Raw genomic sequence first — 20,282 nt, 5'->3', positions numbered from 1 at the left:
CCCCTCCAGGCCTTGAGCTGCTCCAGCTCAGCTCAGTCGGGTTTGTCTTTCTCTTCCAGAAGGTTCTTTGGAATTAAACTTTGTGCATGTGTCCCGTGTGTCCGTGGCTGTCACAGCTGCTTTCCCTCAGCCCCTTGGGGTGCAGAAATCTTCCTTTGCTCTCTGTGCCGTGTTCACCTGGGTCAGCCTTGAGTGACAGCAGCATTTTCATCATTTCCAGTTCTAACTCAGGCCACCAGCCTGGGGAGGGACCTCCTGTCCTGCCATTGCCTTCTCCACAAAGAGAAAATCCCTCCAGGAACGGATCCTGAGGCCATTCAGCCTCTCCACTGCTTCATCCCGTGCCCACAGCAGAGATTGTCTCCCAAATTCCAGCGGGCTGTGGAAGATGTTTTCACTTTTTCCTCTGCACATGGGCAGCGCTTCCCCCTCATCCCACTTTGGGTGAGCTAGGGCTTCATTCAAAAGTAGGGGAGGGAAAAAAAAGAGGTTTTCCACAGCTTTTTTACCAAAATCCTGCATTTCTCAGCCGCCGCTTGGCTTTCTTAATGATCACACCGAGCATCTGCATCTCATTTTCCAGCCACAGATCTCAAAATGCTTTTCCAAGCTCACTGAGGGCCATTAGAGCACCAAGAGCATCCCGGGCCACTTTGCCCCGGGAGCATCATCAGCCTCTCCTTGGCTTCCCTGAGCCGGGAATGGGCTTTGATGGCTGGGAGGGAGCATCCTGCATTCCCAAATGGACACAGGAGCCCCTTTCTGCCACTGGGAGCTGCCATTTCCAGGCACTTGAAGGCCCCTCCATTTGTGTTTCAGCACAAATGGAAATTGCTGCCTTTCATTGAGCAGCCAGGCCCCCCAGCAGTGCTGAGCTGGGGCAGGGTTTTATTTTTAACCCCCTGATGAACCCAGCTCAGCCCTTCCGTGGGGCTCTCTCTGCTCCTCTCAAGCTGCAGCTGAATTTTTATTTCTTTTTTTTCTCCCCTGTCACTGAACTTGTAGCACATCTCACTGTATTGATTGCTCGTGGGGAATTGATTTTTTTTTTAAGGTATATTAATAGAGAACCTTATTTAAAAAAAAAAACTTATTTAAAAGCTGGAATAGAGATGATCAACACGGGCCTGCCCTAGGGCAGGGGAAGGTCTCGGTGAACGCTGTGGCTTTGTTATTGCAACAAAAGTAAATTTCTGTCCGAGCCAGAACAAGCTGCACATTCCCACCAAATGCAAACCATCTGCCATTAAATTAACAAGGTAAATCTTGAGTGCTTTGATTATTTGGTGAATATCTGCTGCTTCGATATGAATCTACGTGACAGCTTTTTATTGAAGCTTCACAAATAACCTTATTTTTCAGTGTTTCTTCTTTCCTACTGCCTGAGAGGTTGGGGGAAGAGCACAGACCCTGGCCAGCTCCCTGAGCCTCCTCTGTGTGATCCAACACGGATGGACCTGCCTTGGATGCAGGGATTAAAATGACCTGGGAGCTGCTGGTGCTGGACAAAGTCACTCAGATCTTGGTGGTTCTGGGGAGAAAAAGGAAAATCTCTTCCTGGGTGTTTTATCTGCCTGGCCACAGATCTTTTTGCCCATCCCACAGCTCAGCCTGCCCCTGCTATGGGATGCTCAGAGATTCCCAATGTTTTCCGCAGGCTGCTCCAGACCCCAGCACGCCCACGGCCAGCTTGGCAAGTCCAAACCAAACCAGGGGTGATCAGCTGCTAATTAATCACCATTTATAGCTCTGATAGAACTACAAGGACTCAGCAAAGCTGCTGCAAACAGCTGGGAGAGCTCAGAGCCCCTGCCAGGGCCTGGAGGGGCTCCAGGAGAGCTGCAGAGGGACTGGGGACAAGGGACAGAGGGACAGCACACAGGGAATGGCTCCCACTGCCAGAGGGCAGGGCTGGATGGGATCTTGGGCAGGAATTCCTGCCTGGAATGGAATTGCCAGAGCAGCTGTGGCTGCCCCTGCATCCCTGCAATGTCCAAGGCCAGGCTGGACACTGGGGCTGGAGCACCCTGGGACAGTGGGAGGTGTCCCTGCCATGGCAGGGATGGCTCTGGGTGACCTTGAAGGTCCCTTCCAGCCCAAACCATTCCATGAATTCTCTGCTAGGATAAAAAAATATCTCTGGAATACATAAATCCATATTAATACCCATTAAGAGATGGCTTCATCCACTGTCAGTGACAGCACAGAAATGTTAAAAAAAAATAATTTAACCACCCCCCTCTTTTTTCTTGTAAATTCTTCCAGACTTTCCCACATGAAGGAATTCCTGCCTGGGCTGGAATTGTCAGAGCAGCTGTGGCTGCCCCTGCATCCCTGCAATGTCCAAGGAAGGACTGGAGCACCCTGGGACAGTGGGAGGTGTCCCTGCCATGGCAGGGGTGGCCCTGGATGGGCTTTGAGGTCCCTTCCCACCCAAACCATCCCATAATTCCAGGACAAAGCGATTCCAAACTCAGAGTTTGGAAGCCTGGCAGTGATTCCCAACGATCTGAAGTCACAGATTCCAGGAGCTGCTGGATTTAAAGGGCAGCTCCAGCTCCAGAAGCCAACAGCTCCTCTTTCATCCTCCTCCCCACACACAGCAAGCAATGGTCTTAAAAACGTTAAAAACCTTGAAAAAGTCTGTCTCAACTCCTCATGGCTCGTAATAATTCCTTCTCTAAAATATTCAGGGAACCTCAGAAGGCTGAAGCTCCTCAAAGGAAGAGGATGAGGTTGTGCTCTGTCTGCAGCTGACAAAGCACAGAGGAGGGAAAACCTGACTTCCATTTTCCTATGAAACCCCTTTAAAATTGACTCCACTTCCTCAACAAATTCACTCTCTCCCAGCAACTTTAATCCTGAAATGGTTATTGTCGAAAAGGAGTTTGCGTTCCCTCAAAAGACAAGAGCAGAAGGAAATTACTTTGTTAGATCTGGCTGGTTGGGGAAATATAAAATCCAATTCTGAAGGGGAGCAGATAAGGGCAGAGCCATCAGCTCAGCAAACACCGAATAATGAACAGAGCAGAGACTGCCCAGCTGATAAAACTCTTAAAATTAGCACGGCTGGGTTTAAATGAGGGGTAATTGTGGCACATCCACAGGCAAAGATTATGGAATTTTTATCTCTGGGAAGGGGCCTTTGGCAGCCTCACCCCAAAGCAGGTCACGCCTCTCTTTAAGGTTTCCCAAAATCAGCCCAGCCCAGCTCCACCCTGTGCTCTCTGGATGTTCAGAGCTGTGCCTGTAAATTCCCAAAGCATCCAAGGAAGCTTTGCTGGAAAAACTCCGGCCTTCCCCCAGGGCCTCTGCGTCATGGGCGTGCTGGGATTTGGGAATTTCTGGCACTGCACCACAAATCCAGGTCCTGATCTCTCACTGAACACTTGGGTGATGCCCTGAGTGACACCAGGAGTGAATCTCAAGTTGCTGGGGCACAAAAGAGAAACAACCCAAGGATGAAAATCTCATTTATAAGCACGAGGTCAGGACAGCCTCTGTCATTTCCTACCACTGCCCCTTGTTCCCTTTGTTCCAGGCACTCCTGGCATTTGTGTACAGACATTTTAGGATGAAGTTCTTACAAAGGAAGATGAATTTTTACTGTCAGGAGGACGCTGCCAAGTGAAATATTACACTTTGTGCTTTTATGTTTATTCACCACTGTGTGAATAAACATATTCGGGCCTCTCCCAGGCCCGAAAGTCGCACTCATGCCCTTTAATATCTGGAAAATATTGATTTATTAAAAAACCTGAGTTTCCACCAGACCTGGGATTAGGAATGATGTTTTATTTTAATAGCTCTGGCTGTTAGAACATCAATCCTCAGCCCCAAGAACTCTCCTAGGAACTAAATAAATATTTGGCTACCGAACTTTGATAGCATTTCCCACTGGGTTTTGTTTAATTTTGTTATTTGTTTAGTCTCCCCTAAAGCGAGAACAGAGCAAGTGTTGTCACCCAGGTATTGAGAAGTCAAAGTCTGGGTTACAGGAATGTTAAAGCTACCTGGAGTAATTTGGGTTTTAACTCTTAACTGATTATATAAACTTAATTATCCCTCTGGATCCAAAGGATCTGATCATGGGAAGCTGAGCCAAGAGACGCTTACAATGGATTGTAATTAGGAAATAGTTTGGCTTCTGATTGTGATGGTGTGAACTGTGACATCTGTACTGCCTCACCCTTCACATGGGACTGAAAATGGAATAAAAGTTTTTAAAACACCTCTCATTTGCCCCATCCCTGGGTCAGAAAAAGGGATAATCCAACAGCCTGGCAGTGCTTCCTGCTCCTGGGAATGCCATCAGCAGGCACTGCTGGGAAGCTCCAGGCCTGGAAGACTTTTCCAAGCTGGAATTGATGCTCCTGGAGCCCTCCCACGGTGCCCCCACAAGGAACAGAGACGAAGCTGCTCCTCTTCCCTCTGACACAAACCCGCTGGGAAAGCAGGAACAGGAGGTGCCCATTCCTGCCCAAATCCCACACTTGTGCCGTTCCCATCCCCAGGCAGAGGTTTCCCGTGGGAATTACTCACTCTGGGATGCTGAGAGGCTGGAGAAAGCTGCCTTGGTGCGTCCTGCCAGCCACTCCAGGCTCTCGTGCAGGTTGGCCAAAGCCTTGAGGTCGCTGACGTCCCGCAGGATCTCCTGCTGGGGGATCAGTTTGTCTCCCAAATTCCCGATCAGAACCTCGGATTCTTTGCCAAAAGCAGCCCTGAAATGGAAAACAAAGCCCCCTGAGGAATGTGGAAACCAGGGATGGCAGGAGGAGGCCTCAGTTACTCCTCAGGGAAGGTCAACCCAGCCCTCGTGGGGCCATCCCAGGGATGTTTTCTGAGGGAATTCCAGAGAAAAACCCAGGGAGGTCTTTCCCATCCTTCATTTACAATTCCTAGAATTCCACCTTGCTCCTCACAGCTCCAAACTCCATCCCAACCAACTCCCACCCCTCCTCACCCCACAGGGAATTCCCTCCTTGGAGGTGCTTCCCGTGTCTCCCTGGGATTTCCATAAATAACACTTTTCCACCTTTCCCTGGAAATCAGCTCTGCCAATCCCTGATGGACTTCTTGCTCCCCACATCCATTTAAACAAATTCCCAATGGCTGATCATGACAGATAAATGGTTTGGAATATCAGTCCATGAATTATTTGACTGCCAAGGAGATCCTGCCTGGTGAGAAATAATGACCAAGAGAAATGTGTTTTTTTGTTGTGGTTTTCATTCTTTTTAGTTAAACAAATGAGTTACAGGAAAGCTGGGGAGGGAAGGAAAGCTGTGCGTGGATCTCTTTTGCTGCCACGGGACAAAAACTGGTGGTGGGACTTTTGGGATTTGTTTAATTTACCAATATTCATAAAGGGATGCTGCTGAGCAGTTCCATGTCCAAAATGAACATTTTCCCAAATTTCATCAGGCTTGAACCTTCTTTTCCAGGAAGGGATGTGCAATCCTGCCCTGCTGGCCAAGAATTGGGGCCATAAACATTAAATATTGCAATTTTAAATGTCTTAGAGGTTAAATGATAATGAAATGAGCTCTCCCATTCCCTGCTAACCAAGGAATCCACAGTTCCTGCTTCCCTTTGGCTCCACTGCAGTGTCCAGGCAGAATTATTCCCAATTCATCAGCAGAGCCAGGAGAAAGCAGCAGCAGCAGTGAGGAAATCATGTTCCTTTGTATTAGGAGAAAAGGCTGGGAAAAGGCTGCTTAAATGGGAAGAGCATGACAAAAAATTGGACGAGCAATTAATTTTATTTTGAAGCTTTCAGGAGGGATCTATTCAACCACCACCCATCCTGGAGGAAGTTTCTAAGCCATGAATGGCTAAATCTGGCCCAGACCAATTATTATGATTTAAATTAATGCTACAGGAGCGTTCACACGGCACTGGGAGGAACTGGGGCTTAACAGGTGATGCTCTGTGCAAACAGACACGGAGAAAAGATCTTTGTCCTGAAGCCTGGGCTGAAAAAAGCCACGGCACAGGAGCTTTTCCCAGGAAATTCAGCGTGGGTGACTTAATAGGCTTTTCCTGAAGGCTTTCCATTGGAGCTCCTCCGATCCAGTGACACAAAATATTTCAATTAATGGCCTGGAGAATGGGATAAATGGAATAAAATGCATCTTAGGGTGAAAATGTTGGCTGTGTCAGCATCAGGCTGAGCCAGGAATTTCCACTCAGCCAGGAGAGCCCACTGGAGCTTTGCTGTCCCACACTGAGGGATCAGGAATCACAGGAAGAGCCAGGAGGGGCTTCCCAGGTGAGGAAATGAAGGATAAATGTGCAGCCAGGTGAGGACTGAATCCATGAAACTCAACTCAGGGACTGCACGGAGGCCTCAAGGGCCCAACATCCCAACTGGGGACGTTTCAAATCCCTGCCCAAGCTGCAAACCCTTCTGTGACCCCACAGATCCCATCCTCTCCAGGCTGCATCCTCCCTGTCACTGGAAGGGAAGGAGGAAAACGACAATCTGGGCAAATTAGAGTTGTTATTTTCAACAGCTTCTCCTCCCCCTCCAGTTTTACAGCCAAGTGCCAATCAAGGAAGTGATGAATAGGGATGGGAACGTGCAGCCTTTGGAATCTCACGGGAGCTGAGCCATTCCCAGCAGGCAGGGAAAGGGAATCTGCCTCCTTCCAGCCTTTCACTGGCGTGAGAGGTCGGAACAACCTGGTTTGGGCACGGAGAGTTGTCTCCAAAAGAATCCCTGCTGGAAATAGCGGAATTTTTTATTTGCTCTCCAGAGTTAGCTCCTGGAGTTGGGATGGAGGGGAAACTCTACCAGATCATGGCTCAAATGAAAGATTCAGTGCTAATTTGGGGAATTCCTGCCCAGTACAACCAGCTGGCCCCTCCACCAGGTCAGAAAATGCTGCTCCCTTCATCACGTGGGTGATCAGAGCAGCTCCAACCAGCGGGACAAGGATTGGCCTGGATTCAAAGCAATCCTTTCCTTCCCCAGTCCCAGGCACTTCCCTGACTTGGATCACAAAGACAGCTCTCCAAGTGGCTTTGTTTGAACGACAGAGCGAGCAGAAATCGCGCCAGGAAAAGCTCGGGTTGGATTTTGGGAAGGTTTCCTCCCCCAAAGGCTGCCTAGGGAGGTTTGGAGCCCCCACCCCTGGAGGGATTTCAATGCCACGTGGATGTGGCACTTGGGGACGTGCTCAGTGGTGGCCTTGGCAGGGCTGGGAATGGTTGGACTCGATGCTGTCCAAAGTCTTTCCCACTTCCCAAATGATCCCATAACTCTCCTCACACCTGGGGACACCACAGCTACGAGAACACCGTGAATTCATTCCTACCTTTTGCTGCTGCTCTCCTCGAAACCCTTTCACAACCCCCCACGATATTTTACCTTATAAAATCCTCCTCCTCCTCTCTCTTGGGCCTCAGCTGCTTGGGCTGGGCCATGTTGCTCCAGTTGGGCAGGGATTTCAGGAGCCTGCTGATGTCGTCGTCCTTGGCCCAGGACGCGCTGATCACCAGCTTCTCGTCGGACTGCACGATGGTCCTGCAGGGAGAGCAGCAACAACCACCTCAGGGAGGAGCCAACCCTGCTTTCAGAGCTTTCAGAGCCGCTTTTAATTTAATTCTGAGTTTTTCACTAAATTCCATATCACACAAATGGGGATTAGGCAGTGGGGAAAGGATCCAGAGAGGAATTCCACACAGAGCTCACGTGGAAGGGACAGGGTGGGAAATTCCCTTAAACACACAACTCCTGGTGGGCTTGGAGAAATCTTTTAAGGGAAAAAGGGCCGTTCTCCTAAATTTCTCCTAGAAATTCAATTTGGCTCCCAGCTGGAGGAGGTCGCCCTGCTCTGGTGTCTCCACGGATCCTTCTCCTCTGGAATCTCAGAGACTCAGCAGCCTCTGCCCAGGTGGAGGCACTGCAAGGTGGGACCAGCCCAGGGACACCTGGCTGGAAGCCACCACCTCCCCCTGGGCTGGCCCAGCCTGGGGACCTGAAGCACTGAAGGGCAATGAAGGGTCCAGGATCTCATTTCCAACTCATCCCAAGCATCTCCTGATGGAGATTCCAGCTAAACCCTATGAGGGAAACTGAGTCAGGGATTGCAGTGTGTTACAGTTGGGAAGAATTTCCCTGTTTTATATTTGTGGCTGAGTAATTCATCTGAATTCCTGACTGGGAATTTCAGGAGACAAATGGGATCCTGTATTTGGAGGAGTCAATCCAGGACCTTAAAGATTCTCATCCCACCCCTGCCATGGCAGGGACACCTCCCACTGTCCCAGGGTGCTCCCAGCCTGGCCTTGGACATTGCAGGGATCCAGGGGCAGCCCCAGCTGCTCTGGCAATTCCATTCCAGGCAGCAATTCCTGCCCAAGATCCCATCCAGCCCTGCCCTCTGGCAGTGGGAGCCATTCCCTGTGTCCTGTCCCTCTGTTCCTTGTCCCCAGTCCCTCTGCAGCTCTCCTGGAGCCCCTTCAGGCCCTGGAATGTGCTGGAAGCTCTCCCTGGATCCTTTTCCTCTCCAGGGGAACATTCCCAGCTCTCCCAGCCTGGCTCCAGGTTGGAATGGACTCAGCCCCTGGCAGAGCCATTCCAGCCACACTCTCCTGGATCCAGCCTGGAATGCCAGAGCAGGGATGAGGCGTCAGCAGCATTCAGGTGGTGATTTAATAAATAGAAATAAAAACAACAACACCCCGAGCATCTGCGTTTTGCAAAGGGAAAGAGGAGGACAGGAGCCAGCTCTGATCCATCCTGAAGAGAACAGCTCATTTCTCTTCCCACCTTTTCCCCATCCTCCAGGAAAACAAGCTCAGCTCAGGAACCGCGCAGGATTTGTGAAAACGAATTTGTCACATGAACTCACAAACAAAATTTCCTTCCCCTCAAGTTTCACGTTCAATCTGTCACACACAAAAGGCTGAGTTTTGTTTCCAGCCACACAAGACCTCGGCATCAACATTCCCATTTGGCCTTCTGCTGCTGGGAGGAGTTGGTGTTTTTCCACTCAGGGGAAAAAATATAATTAAAAAAAGGTCTTTTATTTTTCACCCTGGCGAAAACTGAGGGGGATAAAAGAGCTCCACCAGCAGCTCTGACATCTGAGATGGAAGGAGGGGTTTGATGATATCTGGGCATTGCTGTGCCAAGGCAAGACAACTGTTCCAGGGAATACATCAGCCAGGGCTTTGTCCTCTGCACATTTAAATGACTGCAGTAATACTCTCCTTCCCTTGGGAGTCTATTTCACACTTGAACAAATCCAACTCTTGGATAAAAAAAACCTCCTGATACTGAGCCCGTGTTTTATTTTCCTCAATTTCATCCCATTACTCCCCGTTATTTCCCCTCTCAGCCCAGCTCTCTCCACATCCACTGTTTGCTCTCTTCAATTATTTCCAGCCTTATCGTGGCCCTTCAGACTCCAAGGAATCTTTGGGATGGAGTTAAACAGAGCCACGTCTCTGTTTTATGATCCTTATTCTGCTCTGCCCTCAGAATCCCAATGGTTTGTGGAGTCAGTGCTGGGGAGGATGTTGGGATGCTCCAAGGAATCTTTGGGATGGAGTTACACAGAGCCACCTCTCTGTTTTGTGATCCTTATTCTGCTCTGCCCTCAGAATCCCAGTGGTTTGTGCAGTCAGTGCTGGGGAGGAGACGAGGGAGGATGTTGGGATGCTCCAAGGAATCTTTGGGATGCTCCAAGGAATCTTTGGGATGGAATTACACAGAGCCACCTCTCTGTTTTGTGATCTTTATTCTTCTCTGCCCTCAGAATCCCAATGGTTTGTGCAGTCAGTGCTGGGGAGGAGACGGGGGAGGATGTTGGGATGCTCTGCCAAGCTGCCAACTCAGCCTGGTGTCCTTGCTTTTCCAGGGTCAGAGTTTTCCAAGGGCTCAATCCACGATTCCTGCTTTCCTCACCTTTTGGTGGCACCCGTGTGTCCACTCAGAATCCTGGAGTGGTTTGGGTGGGATGGGATCTTGAAGCCCACCCGGATCCACCAAGGGACACCTCCCACTGTCCCAGGGTGCTCCAAGCCCCAGTGTCCAGCCTGGCCTTGGACATTCCAGGGATGGGGAGTCCTGGACAAGATCCATGGATCCATTGAAATCAGCTCCAAGTAATCCGTGCTGGGACAGCCCCAGCACAACGTGGATCCCTTGGAATTACACCCCCACTCTTTCCCAGGGCTCCAACTCCTCCTGATTTTCATGGATTTACTCCAACCACCCCTCACGGAGAAGATGCTGAAGAGGGTAGAACATCTCCATTGCACACCCAGCTTTTCCCAGCTCCTTTTTCCCACATTTTCTTCCCTCTGAACCTTCAGCCACTGTCAGTCCTTGAGTCCTTGGATCCTTATCCCAGGACAGGGTGACATCTTTTAGCACAACTCAAAGCTCTTCCTTCCACCCCCACTCCCCTTATCCCAAAATCCTCCATAATTTTTCCTGCTGCTGCCATGGGGAGCTGACCTTGGCTGGATCCAGGTGCCCACTGAGCTGTTCCATCACTCCCTTCCTCAGAGGACAGAGGGAGGAAAAACGATGGAAAAAACCCTTTTATTATGGAGCAGACATCATAAAACATGGAATATCAGCCTGGGACAGCTGTCCTGGGTATGTCTTTCCCAAAATCTTTCCCATTCCCAGCCTGCTGGAGAGACAGCCTTGATCCTGGTGTGTGTCACACCTCCCCAGGCACCAATCCTGCTCTGGGAGGAATCATTTCCTTTTGGGAAATAATCTGGGAATATCCCTGGACATGGCTGGGGGGCCGTGGCTTTCCAGCAGGAAACACCTGGAAGCCACAGGGGCTCTTCGGGCTCCTCTGCCTCGTGCCAGGTGGATTTTTGGATGATTTTCTCCTCTTCCCGTGGCCAAGGTGATGTTTCCATGCTGAGCTCGTGCTGCCAAGGGTTAAAAAGCAGCTGGGCCAGGCACCCGCAGCCTGAGGGGACACCCCTGCCCCAAAAAGAGTCAAAAAGGCAACTTGAGCCCCAAAAGTTCATGCAAGGAGGGGAAGATGCTACTAAGAAGCAGCAAAACGAGTGGTAAAAGCATTTCCTGGGCAATGAAAAAATCCTGTTTTGCATCATTTTGGTTGAATTAATCTGCTCTTTCTCAATTAAAATTTATTTTGCCTGTCTGGAAAGCAGGAGGGGCTTCTTTTCTTCACCATTTTGAGAGATCCAGGCCTGGTTATTTCCCATTTTTTCCCCCCAAATTTAGCTGAGAGGGTTCAGCCAAAGGAGGTTGGTCACCAGAAACTTCCTCCAGGGAGGGAGCTGAGCACCTCCAGAGGATTTAATCACTTTTTTAACTCCCTGAACCACATTTTGGTGATGCCCATCTCTTTTTAAGACCAAAATGACTCATTTGGGTGAGGGATCCTTTCACTCAGAGCCTTCAGAGAGGTTCAGGAATGAACAAGGTGAGGATGAGGATGGGGAGGAAGGGGGTGGACACACAAGACAGAGCTTAGAAATGTGCAACTTCAACATGGACATGAGTAAATATTGGGAAATTTATGTACAAAGACATGGAAGGAGATTGATTTTAGCATTTGAGACAGCAAATTTTGTCGGAGAAGGACGTTGGTAGAAGATTAAAAAGAAGTGCTCACGTCAAGGGCAGCAACTGTGAACTGGGCAGGTTTCTCCTTCCAGCATCTCCAAAAATCCCACAAAGAATGGTTTCATACTCAGGTTTTTAACATAAAATGGTTTTTAACTCCGGAGTTGAGCTGCTGTCCTGGAAATCTGCTGGAGACGGGGGTTGGACACGACTGGGAAGTGCTGCCAGCACGGCAGGAGGTTTGGGGGCTCCATCTCCCGTTTTTATTTGCGTTTTCAGCCCCAGCCCCTCATCAATTAGTCAGAAATCAGAGCTGACGTTTGTAAACAGTTTGGGTGGCAAACTGGAATCGGGACAAAAATGTGATTTGCAGGAGGCCCCTCACCTACACCGAGCTTCCAAAATCCGTCACCCACTAACACGTGAGAGCTGCTATTTGTGGGAATGTCCAATCCCATCCAGCCCCCTCAGGTTTGATATTTTCCTTTCTAAATGCCTGGAAAACACGAGCCAGACGGAGCTCAGACGTGAACAATCTCAGCTGTGCATTTCCCAGCGCTGACGTCCTTCCCGAGCTGCTCCGCGGAGGGCTCCGGATGAAATCCTGCCTGGAGGAGCCTCCCTTGGGATGCTCTTCACCCACATTCCCTCTGAAGGAACAAACCCTACAAAAACACCTCCCTGCCTTCCCAAATTCCCACTCTTTGCCACCCCAAGAGCAGCCCTTGCTCCGCCAGCTTTGGTGGAAGGGATCCACTCCCGGCTCCGAGGAGTTGGTCCTGATTTTAAGGAGCTGTAAATAATCCCGGCTCCACCAACTCCACCAACGCCAGGATTTATCCATCCCTAGCCCCGGGAAAAACCCTGGAGCAAAGGGCAGGGCTGTGTGGACCCCAGATCCCTGCAGAGGGCATAACATCCCCGCGGATGGGAGCGGGAGCATTCCCGGGAATGGATACAGATTTCTATTTCAGTCCTCTGCCAGCAGCAAAACGAGAACATTTCCTGTTTTTTTTTTTCCTCTCGCTGCAATCAGGAGATGGCCAAATTAGCGTTGTCCTAATTAGCCCTCAGCAGGTGCCAAAGCCAGGAATGGCAAAGGAAGGAAGGAAGGACCTTCGAGTTCAAGCCAAACAAATCAAATCCATTGTCTGGCTCCAGGCAGGGAAGTTTTGGGTGAAAAAGGGATATTTTGGACAATGGCACACGAGCAGTTCCTGATTTAGGGGAGTGTTCAGGCAAAGTTTAGCTTCTGCTCACTGCTATTGTTAATAATAATAATAATAATAATAATAATGATAATGATGATGATGATGATGATGGGGATGAGCCTGTTTGCCGGATGAAGTTTTTCCTGAATAAAATCAGGCAATGGGAAGTCATTTCTTGGTCAGGAAGCACGAGGGCTTTTTCAGGCTCAACAGCCACGGAGGGGATGATGGAGAGCAGCTATTCCAGCCCACATTCCTGCAGCATCCTGCAGTGGTTTTTAATGGAATTATTTATTTATTATTATTTATTATTTATTAATTATTAATTATTTATCCCCGTGGGATGGGGCATGATCCTGGTTTTCCAGGAGAGCTGTTTTACAGATGGATAACTGGGATTATCCAGAAGTTATTTATTGATATTTACCCAGGAAATCTCTGATAAATCTGAATTGTTTAACCCAAACACGTCCATGGCCAGTGGGATTGTGGTGCCTTGACCTTCCATGCTTTGGCTGGGGAGTGTTAGGGATGGATCATCCCAAAATGCCACTGGAACAAGGACAGAGCATTTCCCTGTCAGTTCACAGAACTGTTTTGGGAAGCTTTCACCAAACCCAGTGTGTGTGGATCCATGTGGTTACTGATTCCTAAAATCACGGAGTCATTTTGGTTGGAAGAGACCTCTAGGATTGAATTCCCAGCACTGCCAAGGCCACCCATGTCCCCAAGTGCCACCTCCACCAGGGACAGGGATTCCACTCCTTCCAGTGCCTGACCAATGTTTCAAAGAACAAATTTTTTCCTAATATCCCATCTAAATCTCTCCTGGTGCAACTTCTGGCCATTTCCTCTCATCCAGAAATTCCTGAATTGCCATGAGACCTGAATGCCCAAATCTCAATTAATTAATTGAAATGAAGCAGAATTCCTTGCAAATGTTCAAATGAAGAATCTGAATTACTTCACCAGCCAGCAAAAGGCACAACCAGGCTTTTATTTTTAAAGATGAGACTTTAGACTCTCAGTGGCCAACTTAGGGTCAATTTTATCATGGAATGGTTTTGGTAGGAAGGGATCATCCAGGGCCACCCCCATCCATGGGCAGGGACACCTCCCACTGTCCCACGGTGATCCAAGCCTTTGTCCAGCCTGGCCTTGGACATTGCAGGGATGCAGGGATTCTCTGGCAATTCCATTCCAGGCAGGAATTCCTGCCCAAGATCCCATCCAGCCCTGCTCTCTGGCACTGGGAGCCATTCCCTGTGTCCTGTCCCTCTGTCCCTTGTCCCCAGTCCCTCTGCAGCTCTCCCTTTAGGCCCTGGCAGGTCTCATCCTGTCTGACTAAGGGAAGAACTGGAATAATTTCTAAGCTCTACCACCACTCAAGACCACATCCACATCTCAAGTCCCTAAACCACGCTGTGATGTGGATAAATCTGCTGGAAAACCACAACTCCCCACATTCCACTGACCACGATTCCATCTTTTTCATCCCTGGAGGGAAACACCCCAGCAGAGACGATTCCAGAAGCAGCTCCTGCATGCTCCCAGTGGAACAGCCAACCCCAGGGAGCAGCAGTTTCTCATCCTGTCTGACTAAGGGAAAAATGGAATAATTTCTAAGCTCTACCACCACTGTCACCTGCATCTCAAGTCCCTAAACCACGCTGTGATGTGGATAAATTGGAAAACCACAACTCCCCACCTTCCACTGACCACGATTCCACCTTTTTCATCCCTGGAGGGAAACACCCCAGCAGAGACGATTCCAGAAGCAGCTCCTGCGTGCTCCCAGCGGATCAGCAGCTCCCCCTGGGCTGTACCTGTAGGCCAGGGTGCAGGTGTCCTTGTACTCCTGCAGCTTCACGCACACCATGTTGAGGAACTGGTCCGAGTACGCGCTCAGGTCGTGCATGAGGTTCATCAGGTCCTGCACCGTCTTCTCCACGATCACCGTGCTCTGCGGAGGGGACAAAGGCAGCTTGGTGAGCCTTTATCTCTCCTGTGGGGTTCTTACCCTCTTTTCCTCTGGGATTAAAGCTCGGGAGATGCGCTTTGGACTCAGTTGTTTATGAATTCTTATCCATGTTACAGTCTCACAAGCTGTGAGTTTTGGCTAACAAAGTGAAAAATGGAGCCCCATGTCTCTCTCTACCAGGCCTTTTAAGCACAAACTGTCCAATTGTGAGATGACACCTGAATTATTTTTCCTTTTAACCCAATACCCAACCACCCCTGGCCGGCAATGTGGATTTTTCTACACAATTACAAAACACCCCCCAGACCCATGGAGGAGAAGGTGAAAAAGCAGGACTCAGCCTCTGCCCTAAATCCTCCACCTTGCTTTATTTCCATTACCATATTCTAAACCCTCAAACTCTGAGTTTCCCCCCTGTTGTGTCACACACTGCTGCCCAAACCCCACACCCACAGTCCCAGCGCTGTCGCTCCATTTTGGGAGCCTTTTCCAGCCTCGGGTCAGTGCAGGGTTTGCCTGGGGGTCAGCACAGAGAGCCTGGAATTCCCAGGGGAATTCCCTGCAATTCCCAGTGCCCGGGGTTCCAGCACTCTCCTGGTTGTTGTCACAGATGCAAAGGTGCAGCTGATGCTCCCCAACACTGAGCAGGTGCTGGAGAGGCTCTGCCAGTGGCTCCAGCGAGGCAGAATAAATGAAGGGAAGGGAAAAACTGGGCAAGAAAAGGAGGAAAGTGGTTTAAAGGTTTGAATGTCAGCTCGGGAAGTTTGGGGTTCTCAGCCACCTGCTGAAGTTCACCAGGTCTTCCCTTCATTAGGTGAAACCTCAAAAGGCAAAAATGTGATTTTTAGATCCCACAGTGCTGCTCCACATCCTGCAGATCCTGGAATTACTGAGGTTGGAAGAGACCTCCCAGACCATCCAGTCCAACCTTTCATCAGTCCCCACCTTTGCCACCCCAAACAGAGCCCAGAGTGCCACTAAAACCCCCAGTGAGCAGGTTTGGTTTCCTTCAGCCTACGGGAGGTACCACGTATCCAACAAAGTCCAGTGTTCCAACAGCTCCATATGAATCCATACGAATCCTGGGATTTCTGAGGCCCCTCCAGGGTGTCGTGGCACAGTTTGTATTTATTTTGCCTGCTGTGTTTGGTTTTGTTGCTGCAAAAAAGGCAGAGGGGAGGTAATGGAAATCCCAGGTTGATGTAAATTGAATTAACGGTCTCAGTAGAGTGAAGGGTTATTCCTGAACTGCAGCAAATGCAAAGGAAGATTTGGGGACCCTGGCTGATTTGAGAAATTCTGGACTTGAATTATAGGGGAGGATCCCAGGGATTTGGAAAGAGCCCCCTTCCTCTGTGTTCATCAGGATGTGAGGAGAACTTGGTGACTCAGAGGAAAATCTCATCAGCCCCCGAGCTGCCACCTCTGCCACACCCCCACGAACCCAACTCCCGTCTCCCCACTGATTTCCCCATTAAATCCTCCAAATTAAACCCCCATTAATTCCCCCAAATCGCCCTGATCCCTGATCCTGCTCCTCCAGAGCAACCCCTGAGGGACAGGGATCGATCCTGCTCCATTCCCTGTCCCTGACTTGGTAAAAAAGCCCCTTCCAACCTCGTCCTCATTGGGAACTCTCCCAAATCCTTGGGATGGGGTTCCCTGAAGCCTCAGGCACCGCCTGTGCTCCTCCTGCCACGTTCTTGGCTCCCAACTGCACTTGGAGGAAAAAAAACTCATCCAGTCCCATTCCCATCCCTGGCAGGGACACCTCCCACTGTCCCAGGGTGATCCAGTCCTTCCTAGGACATTGCAGGGATGCAGGGGCAGCCACAGCTGCTCTGGCAATTCCATTCCAGGCAGCAATTCCTGCCCAAGATCCCATCCAGCCCTGCCCTCTGGCAGTGGGAGCCATTCCCTGTGTCCTGTCCCTCTGTCCCTTGTCCCCAGTCCCTCTGCAGCTCTCCTGGAGCCCCTCCAGGCCCTGGAATGTGCTGGAAGCTCTCCCTGGAGCCTTCTCCTCTCCAGGTGAGCACCCCCAGCTCTCCCAGCCTGGATCCCTGGGAACTGAGGGGCTCCAGCCCCGGAGCAGCTCCGTGGATTCCTCTGGATTTGCTCCAGCAGCTCCAGGTCCTGCTGTTGTCCCCAGGGCTGGGACAGCTCTGCAGGTGGGGTCTCACCTGAGCAGAGCCTGATGTGGTTTGAGAATAAATCAAGCCCAGGACGGGCTGAGAAATGTGGTGAGGGATTGAAGTCACCATTGATCCCTCAGGAATAAAAAAGGTAAGAAAAGCAATTACCAACACAGAAGACAAAAGCAATTCCTTTCCTTTTTGTAGGAAAATAAGCAGATTTTTCCTTTTCCACTGGGGTTTCAGGTGGCAGGAGGGTGGGGGTTGCAGCAGAGCCATGGCAGGAGCAGATCTCCTGCAGCTTCCCAGGATCTGTCCTGCCAGGAATCCTCCTGTGAACCCTCCTGGGTTGGACACGAACCCACACGAGGAGGAATCAAACCTGGCCTTGATCCAGCTCGTTTCAATTTATTTTCGTTATAAATTTATTATTTAGAATAATTTATAATATAATTTAATTATAATAATATAATAATGTACATAGTATATTATAATATATTATATATATTATAAATATATTGTTATAATAACATATTATATAATAATATAATATAATTTATAATATTTTCTAATATATTATAAATTATAATTTATTATTATAACTCAGCATTTGGAAAAAGCAACAACAACCTTAAAACCCAGGAGTGGATGTTAAAACAAGAACCATTGTGGTTTTTATGGAGTTTTTCCCACTTATTTTCCTCAGCTACATTAAAATTCCAGCGAAGCTCCTGCCAGTATCTGGATTTTTGAATAAACCCTACCGATGTAAAGGGAACACGATGCTGCTTGAATGATTAAAAAAAAAATAAAAATCAAAGGGAGGAAAAGAGGGGAATTACCATATGAAAGAAGATGTAATGGCCATTTCCCTGCCACATCTTAACCTTCCCCAAAGCCCTGCTGCCACCTCTGCGGGTGTCCCTGGGGACACCCCTGTGTCTGAGGAGGCTTTTGGGACATTTGGGGCTTCTGAAAACCCCCCCAAAATGAAAGGCAGCTCAAACATCATCCCAGAGCCACAATCCCCTCGCCTCTGCCCCATCTGGTTCTGTTAACAGCACACGGATGTGATCAAAGCTTAATTTGATGGCCAGGCACTTCAATGGAGCCTTTAAAAACAAAAAATAAACCCACACTAACAAGGAAAGTCGTGGAGGGAAGGATTTCCAGCCCCTCACACCCGAATCCCAACCCACGGCGAGGGGAGGATTCATTACTCCTCCAGGAAGGGTTTCAAAGAGGCTGAGGGCTGCTGGAAATAAAAGGAAATTCCTCCCGACGCCCTCGAGTCCCTCAGCTCTGCTGGGGATGGAACAGAGCCCCGATGGTTGTGAACGCTGTGGGGTTTGTCTGGAATGGGCTCTGATTGCAACAATTCCTTTGGGATGTCAGTATTCCAGCCATCCCTTTGGGATTTCAGTATTCCAGCCATTCCTTTAGGATTTCAGCATTCCAGCCATTCATTTGGGATTTCAGTATTCCAGCAGTTCCTTCAGGATTTCAACATTACAACCATTTATTTGGGATTTCAATATTCCAGCTGTTCCTTTAGGATTTCAGTGTTCCAGCCATTACTTTGGGATTTCAGCATTCCAGCTGTTCCTTTGGAATTTCAATATTCCAGCAGTTCCTTCGGGATTTCAGTATTGCAACCATTCATTTGGGATTTCAGTATTCCAGCCATTCCTTTGGGATTTCAGTATTCCAGCAGTTCTTTTAGGATTTCAATATTCCAGGCATTTCTTTTGGGATTTCAGCATTCCAGCCATCCCTTTAAGATTTCAATATTCCAGCAGTTCCTTAGGGATTTCAGTATCCCAGCAGTTCCTTTAGGACTTCAATATTCCAGCCATCCATTGGGATTTCAATATTCCAGCAGTTCCTCTGGAATTTCAGCATTCCAGACATTCCTTTGGGATTTCAGTGTTCCAGCCATGCCTTTGGGATTTCAATATTCCAGCAGTTCTTTTAGAATTTCAGCATTCCAGCCATGCCTTTGGGATTTCAGAGTTCCAGCCATGCCTTTGGGATTTCAATATTCCAGCAGTTCCTTCAGGATTTCAGTATTACAACCATTAATTTGGGATTTCAGTATTCCAGCCATTCCTTTGGGATTTCATCATTCCAGCAGTTATTTTAGGATTTCAATATTCCAGGCATTTCTTTTGGGATTTCAGCATTCCAGCCATCCCTTTAAGATTTCAATATTCCAGCAGTTCCTTAGGGATTTCAGTATCCCAGCAGTTCCTTTAGGACTTCAATATTCCAGCCATCCATTGGGATTTCAATATTCCAGCAGTTCCTCTGGAATTTCAGCATTCCAGACATTCCTTTGGGATTTCAGTGTTCCAGCCATGCCTTTGGGATTTCAATATTCCAGCAGTTCCTTCAGGATTTCAGTATTACAACCATTAATTTGGGATTTCAGTATTCCAGCCATTCCTTTGGGATTTCAGTATTCTAGCAGTTCTTTTAGGATTTCAGCATTCCAGCCATTCCTTTGAGATTTCATCATTCCAGCAGTTCTTTTAGAATTTCAATATTCCAGGCATTTCATTTGGGATTTCAATATTCCAGCCATCCCTTTAGGATTTCAGTATTCCAGTGATTTCTTTTGGGATTTCAATATTCCAGCCATCCCTTTAAGATTTCAGTATTCCAGCAGTTCCTTTGGGATTTCAGTATCCCAGCAGTCCCTTTAGGACTTCAATATTCCAGCCATTTCTTTTGGGATTTCAGTATTCCAGCAGTTCCTTTAGATTGTCAATATTCCAGCAGTTCCTTTGGAATTTCAGCATTCCAGCAGTTCCTTTGGGATTTCAATATTCCAGCCATCCCTTGGGATCTCAATATTCCAGCCATTCCTTTGGGATTTCAGCATTCCAGACATTCATTTGGGATTTCAATATTCCAGCAGTTCCTCTGGAATTTCAGCATTCCAGCCATTCCTTTAGGATTCCAGCAGCTCCTTTGGGATTTCAATATTCCAGCAGTTCCTTTAGGATTTCAGTATTCCAGCAGTTCCTTTAGGATTTCAATATTCCAGCCATCCCTTTGGGATTTCAATATTCCAGTAGTTCCTTTAGGATTTCAGCATTCCAGCCATTTCTTTGGTATTTCAGTATTCCAGCCATGCCTTTGGGATTTCAGTGTTCCAGCAGTTCCTTTGGGATTCCAGCATTTCAGCAGCTCCTTTAGGATTTCAGCTTTCCAGACATTCCTTTGGGATTCCAGCAGCTCCTTTGGGATTTCAATATTCCAGCAGTTCCTTTAGGATTTCAATATTCCAGACATTCCTTTGGTATTTCAGTATTCCAGCCATCTCTTTTGGGATTTCAATATTCCAGCAATCCCTTTAGAATTTCAATATTCCAGCAGTTCCT

At 48.5% G+C, this 20,282-nt stretch overlaps 1 protein-coding gene across 1 annotated transcript in view; it reads right to left on the bottom strand.

Annotated features, from left to right (window-relative positions):
• The window catches only part of EXOC4 (exocyst complex component 4), a 314,358-nt gene that overhangs the window by 36,590 nt on the left and 257,486 nt on the right, over nucleotides 1-20,282 (bottom strand). Inside the window, exons 12-14 of the mRNA XM_063397129.1 lie at nucleotides 14,610-14,746; nucleotides 7,373-7,528; nucleotides 4,543-4,721 (exon numbers count right to left, since the gene is read on the bottom strand). Coding sequence (XP_063253199.1) covers nucleotides 4,543-4,721; nucleotides 7,373-7,528; nucleotides 14,610-14,746 — 472 coding nt within the window. The remainder of the gene's footprint in view (nucleotides 1-4,542; nucleotides 4,722-7,372; nucleotides 7,529-14,609; nucleotides 14,747-20,282) is intronic.

This window comes from Prinia subflava, chromosome 4 (genome assembly GCF_021018805.1).
Source record: "Prinia subflava isolate CZ2003 ecotype Zambia chromosome 4, Cam_Psub_1.2, whole genome shotgun sequence".
Classification (NCBI taxonomy): Eukaryota; Metazoa; Chordata; class Aves; order Passeriformes; family Cisticolidae; genus Prinia; species Prinia subflava.
The sequence above is the reverse complement of the archived record's forward strand: the minus strand, read 5'-3'. Positions and strand labels throughout refer to the sequence as shown.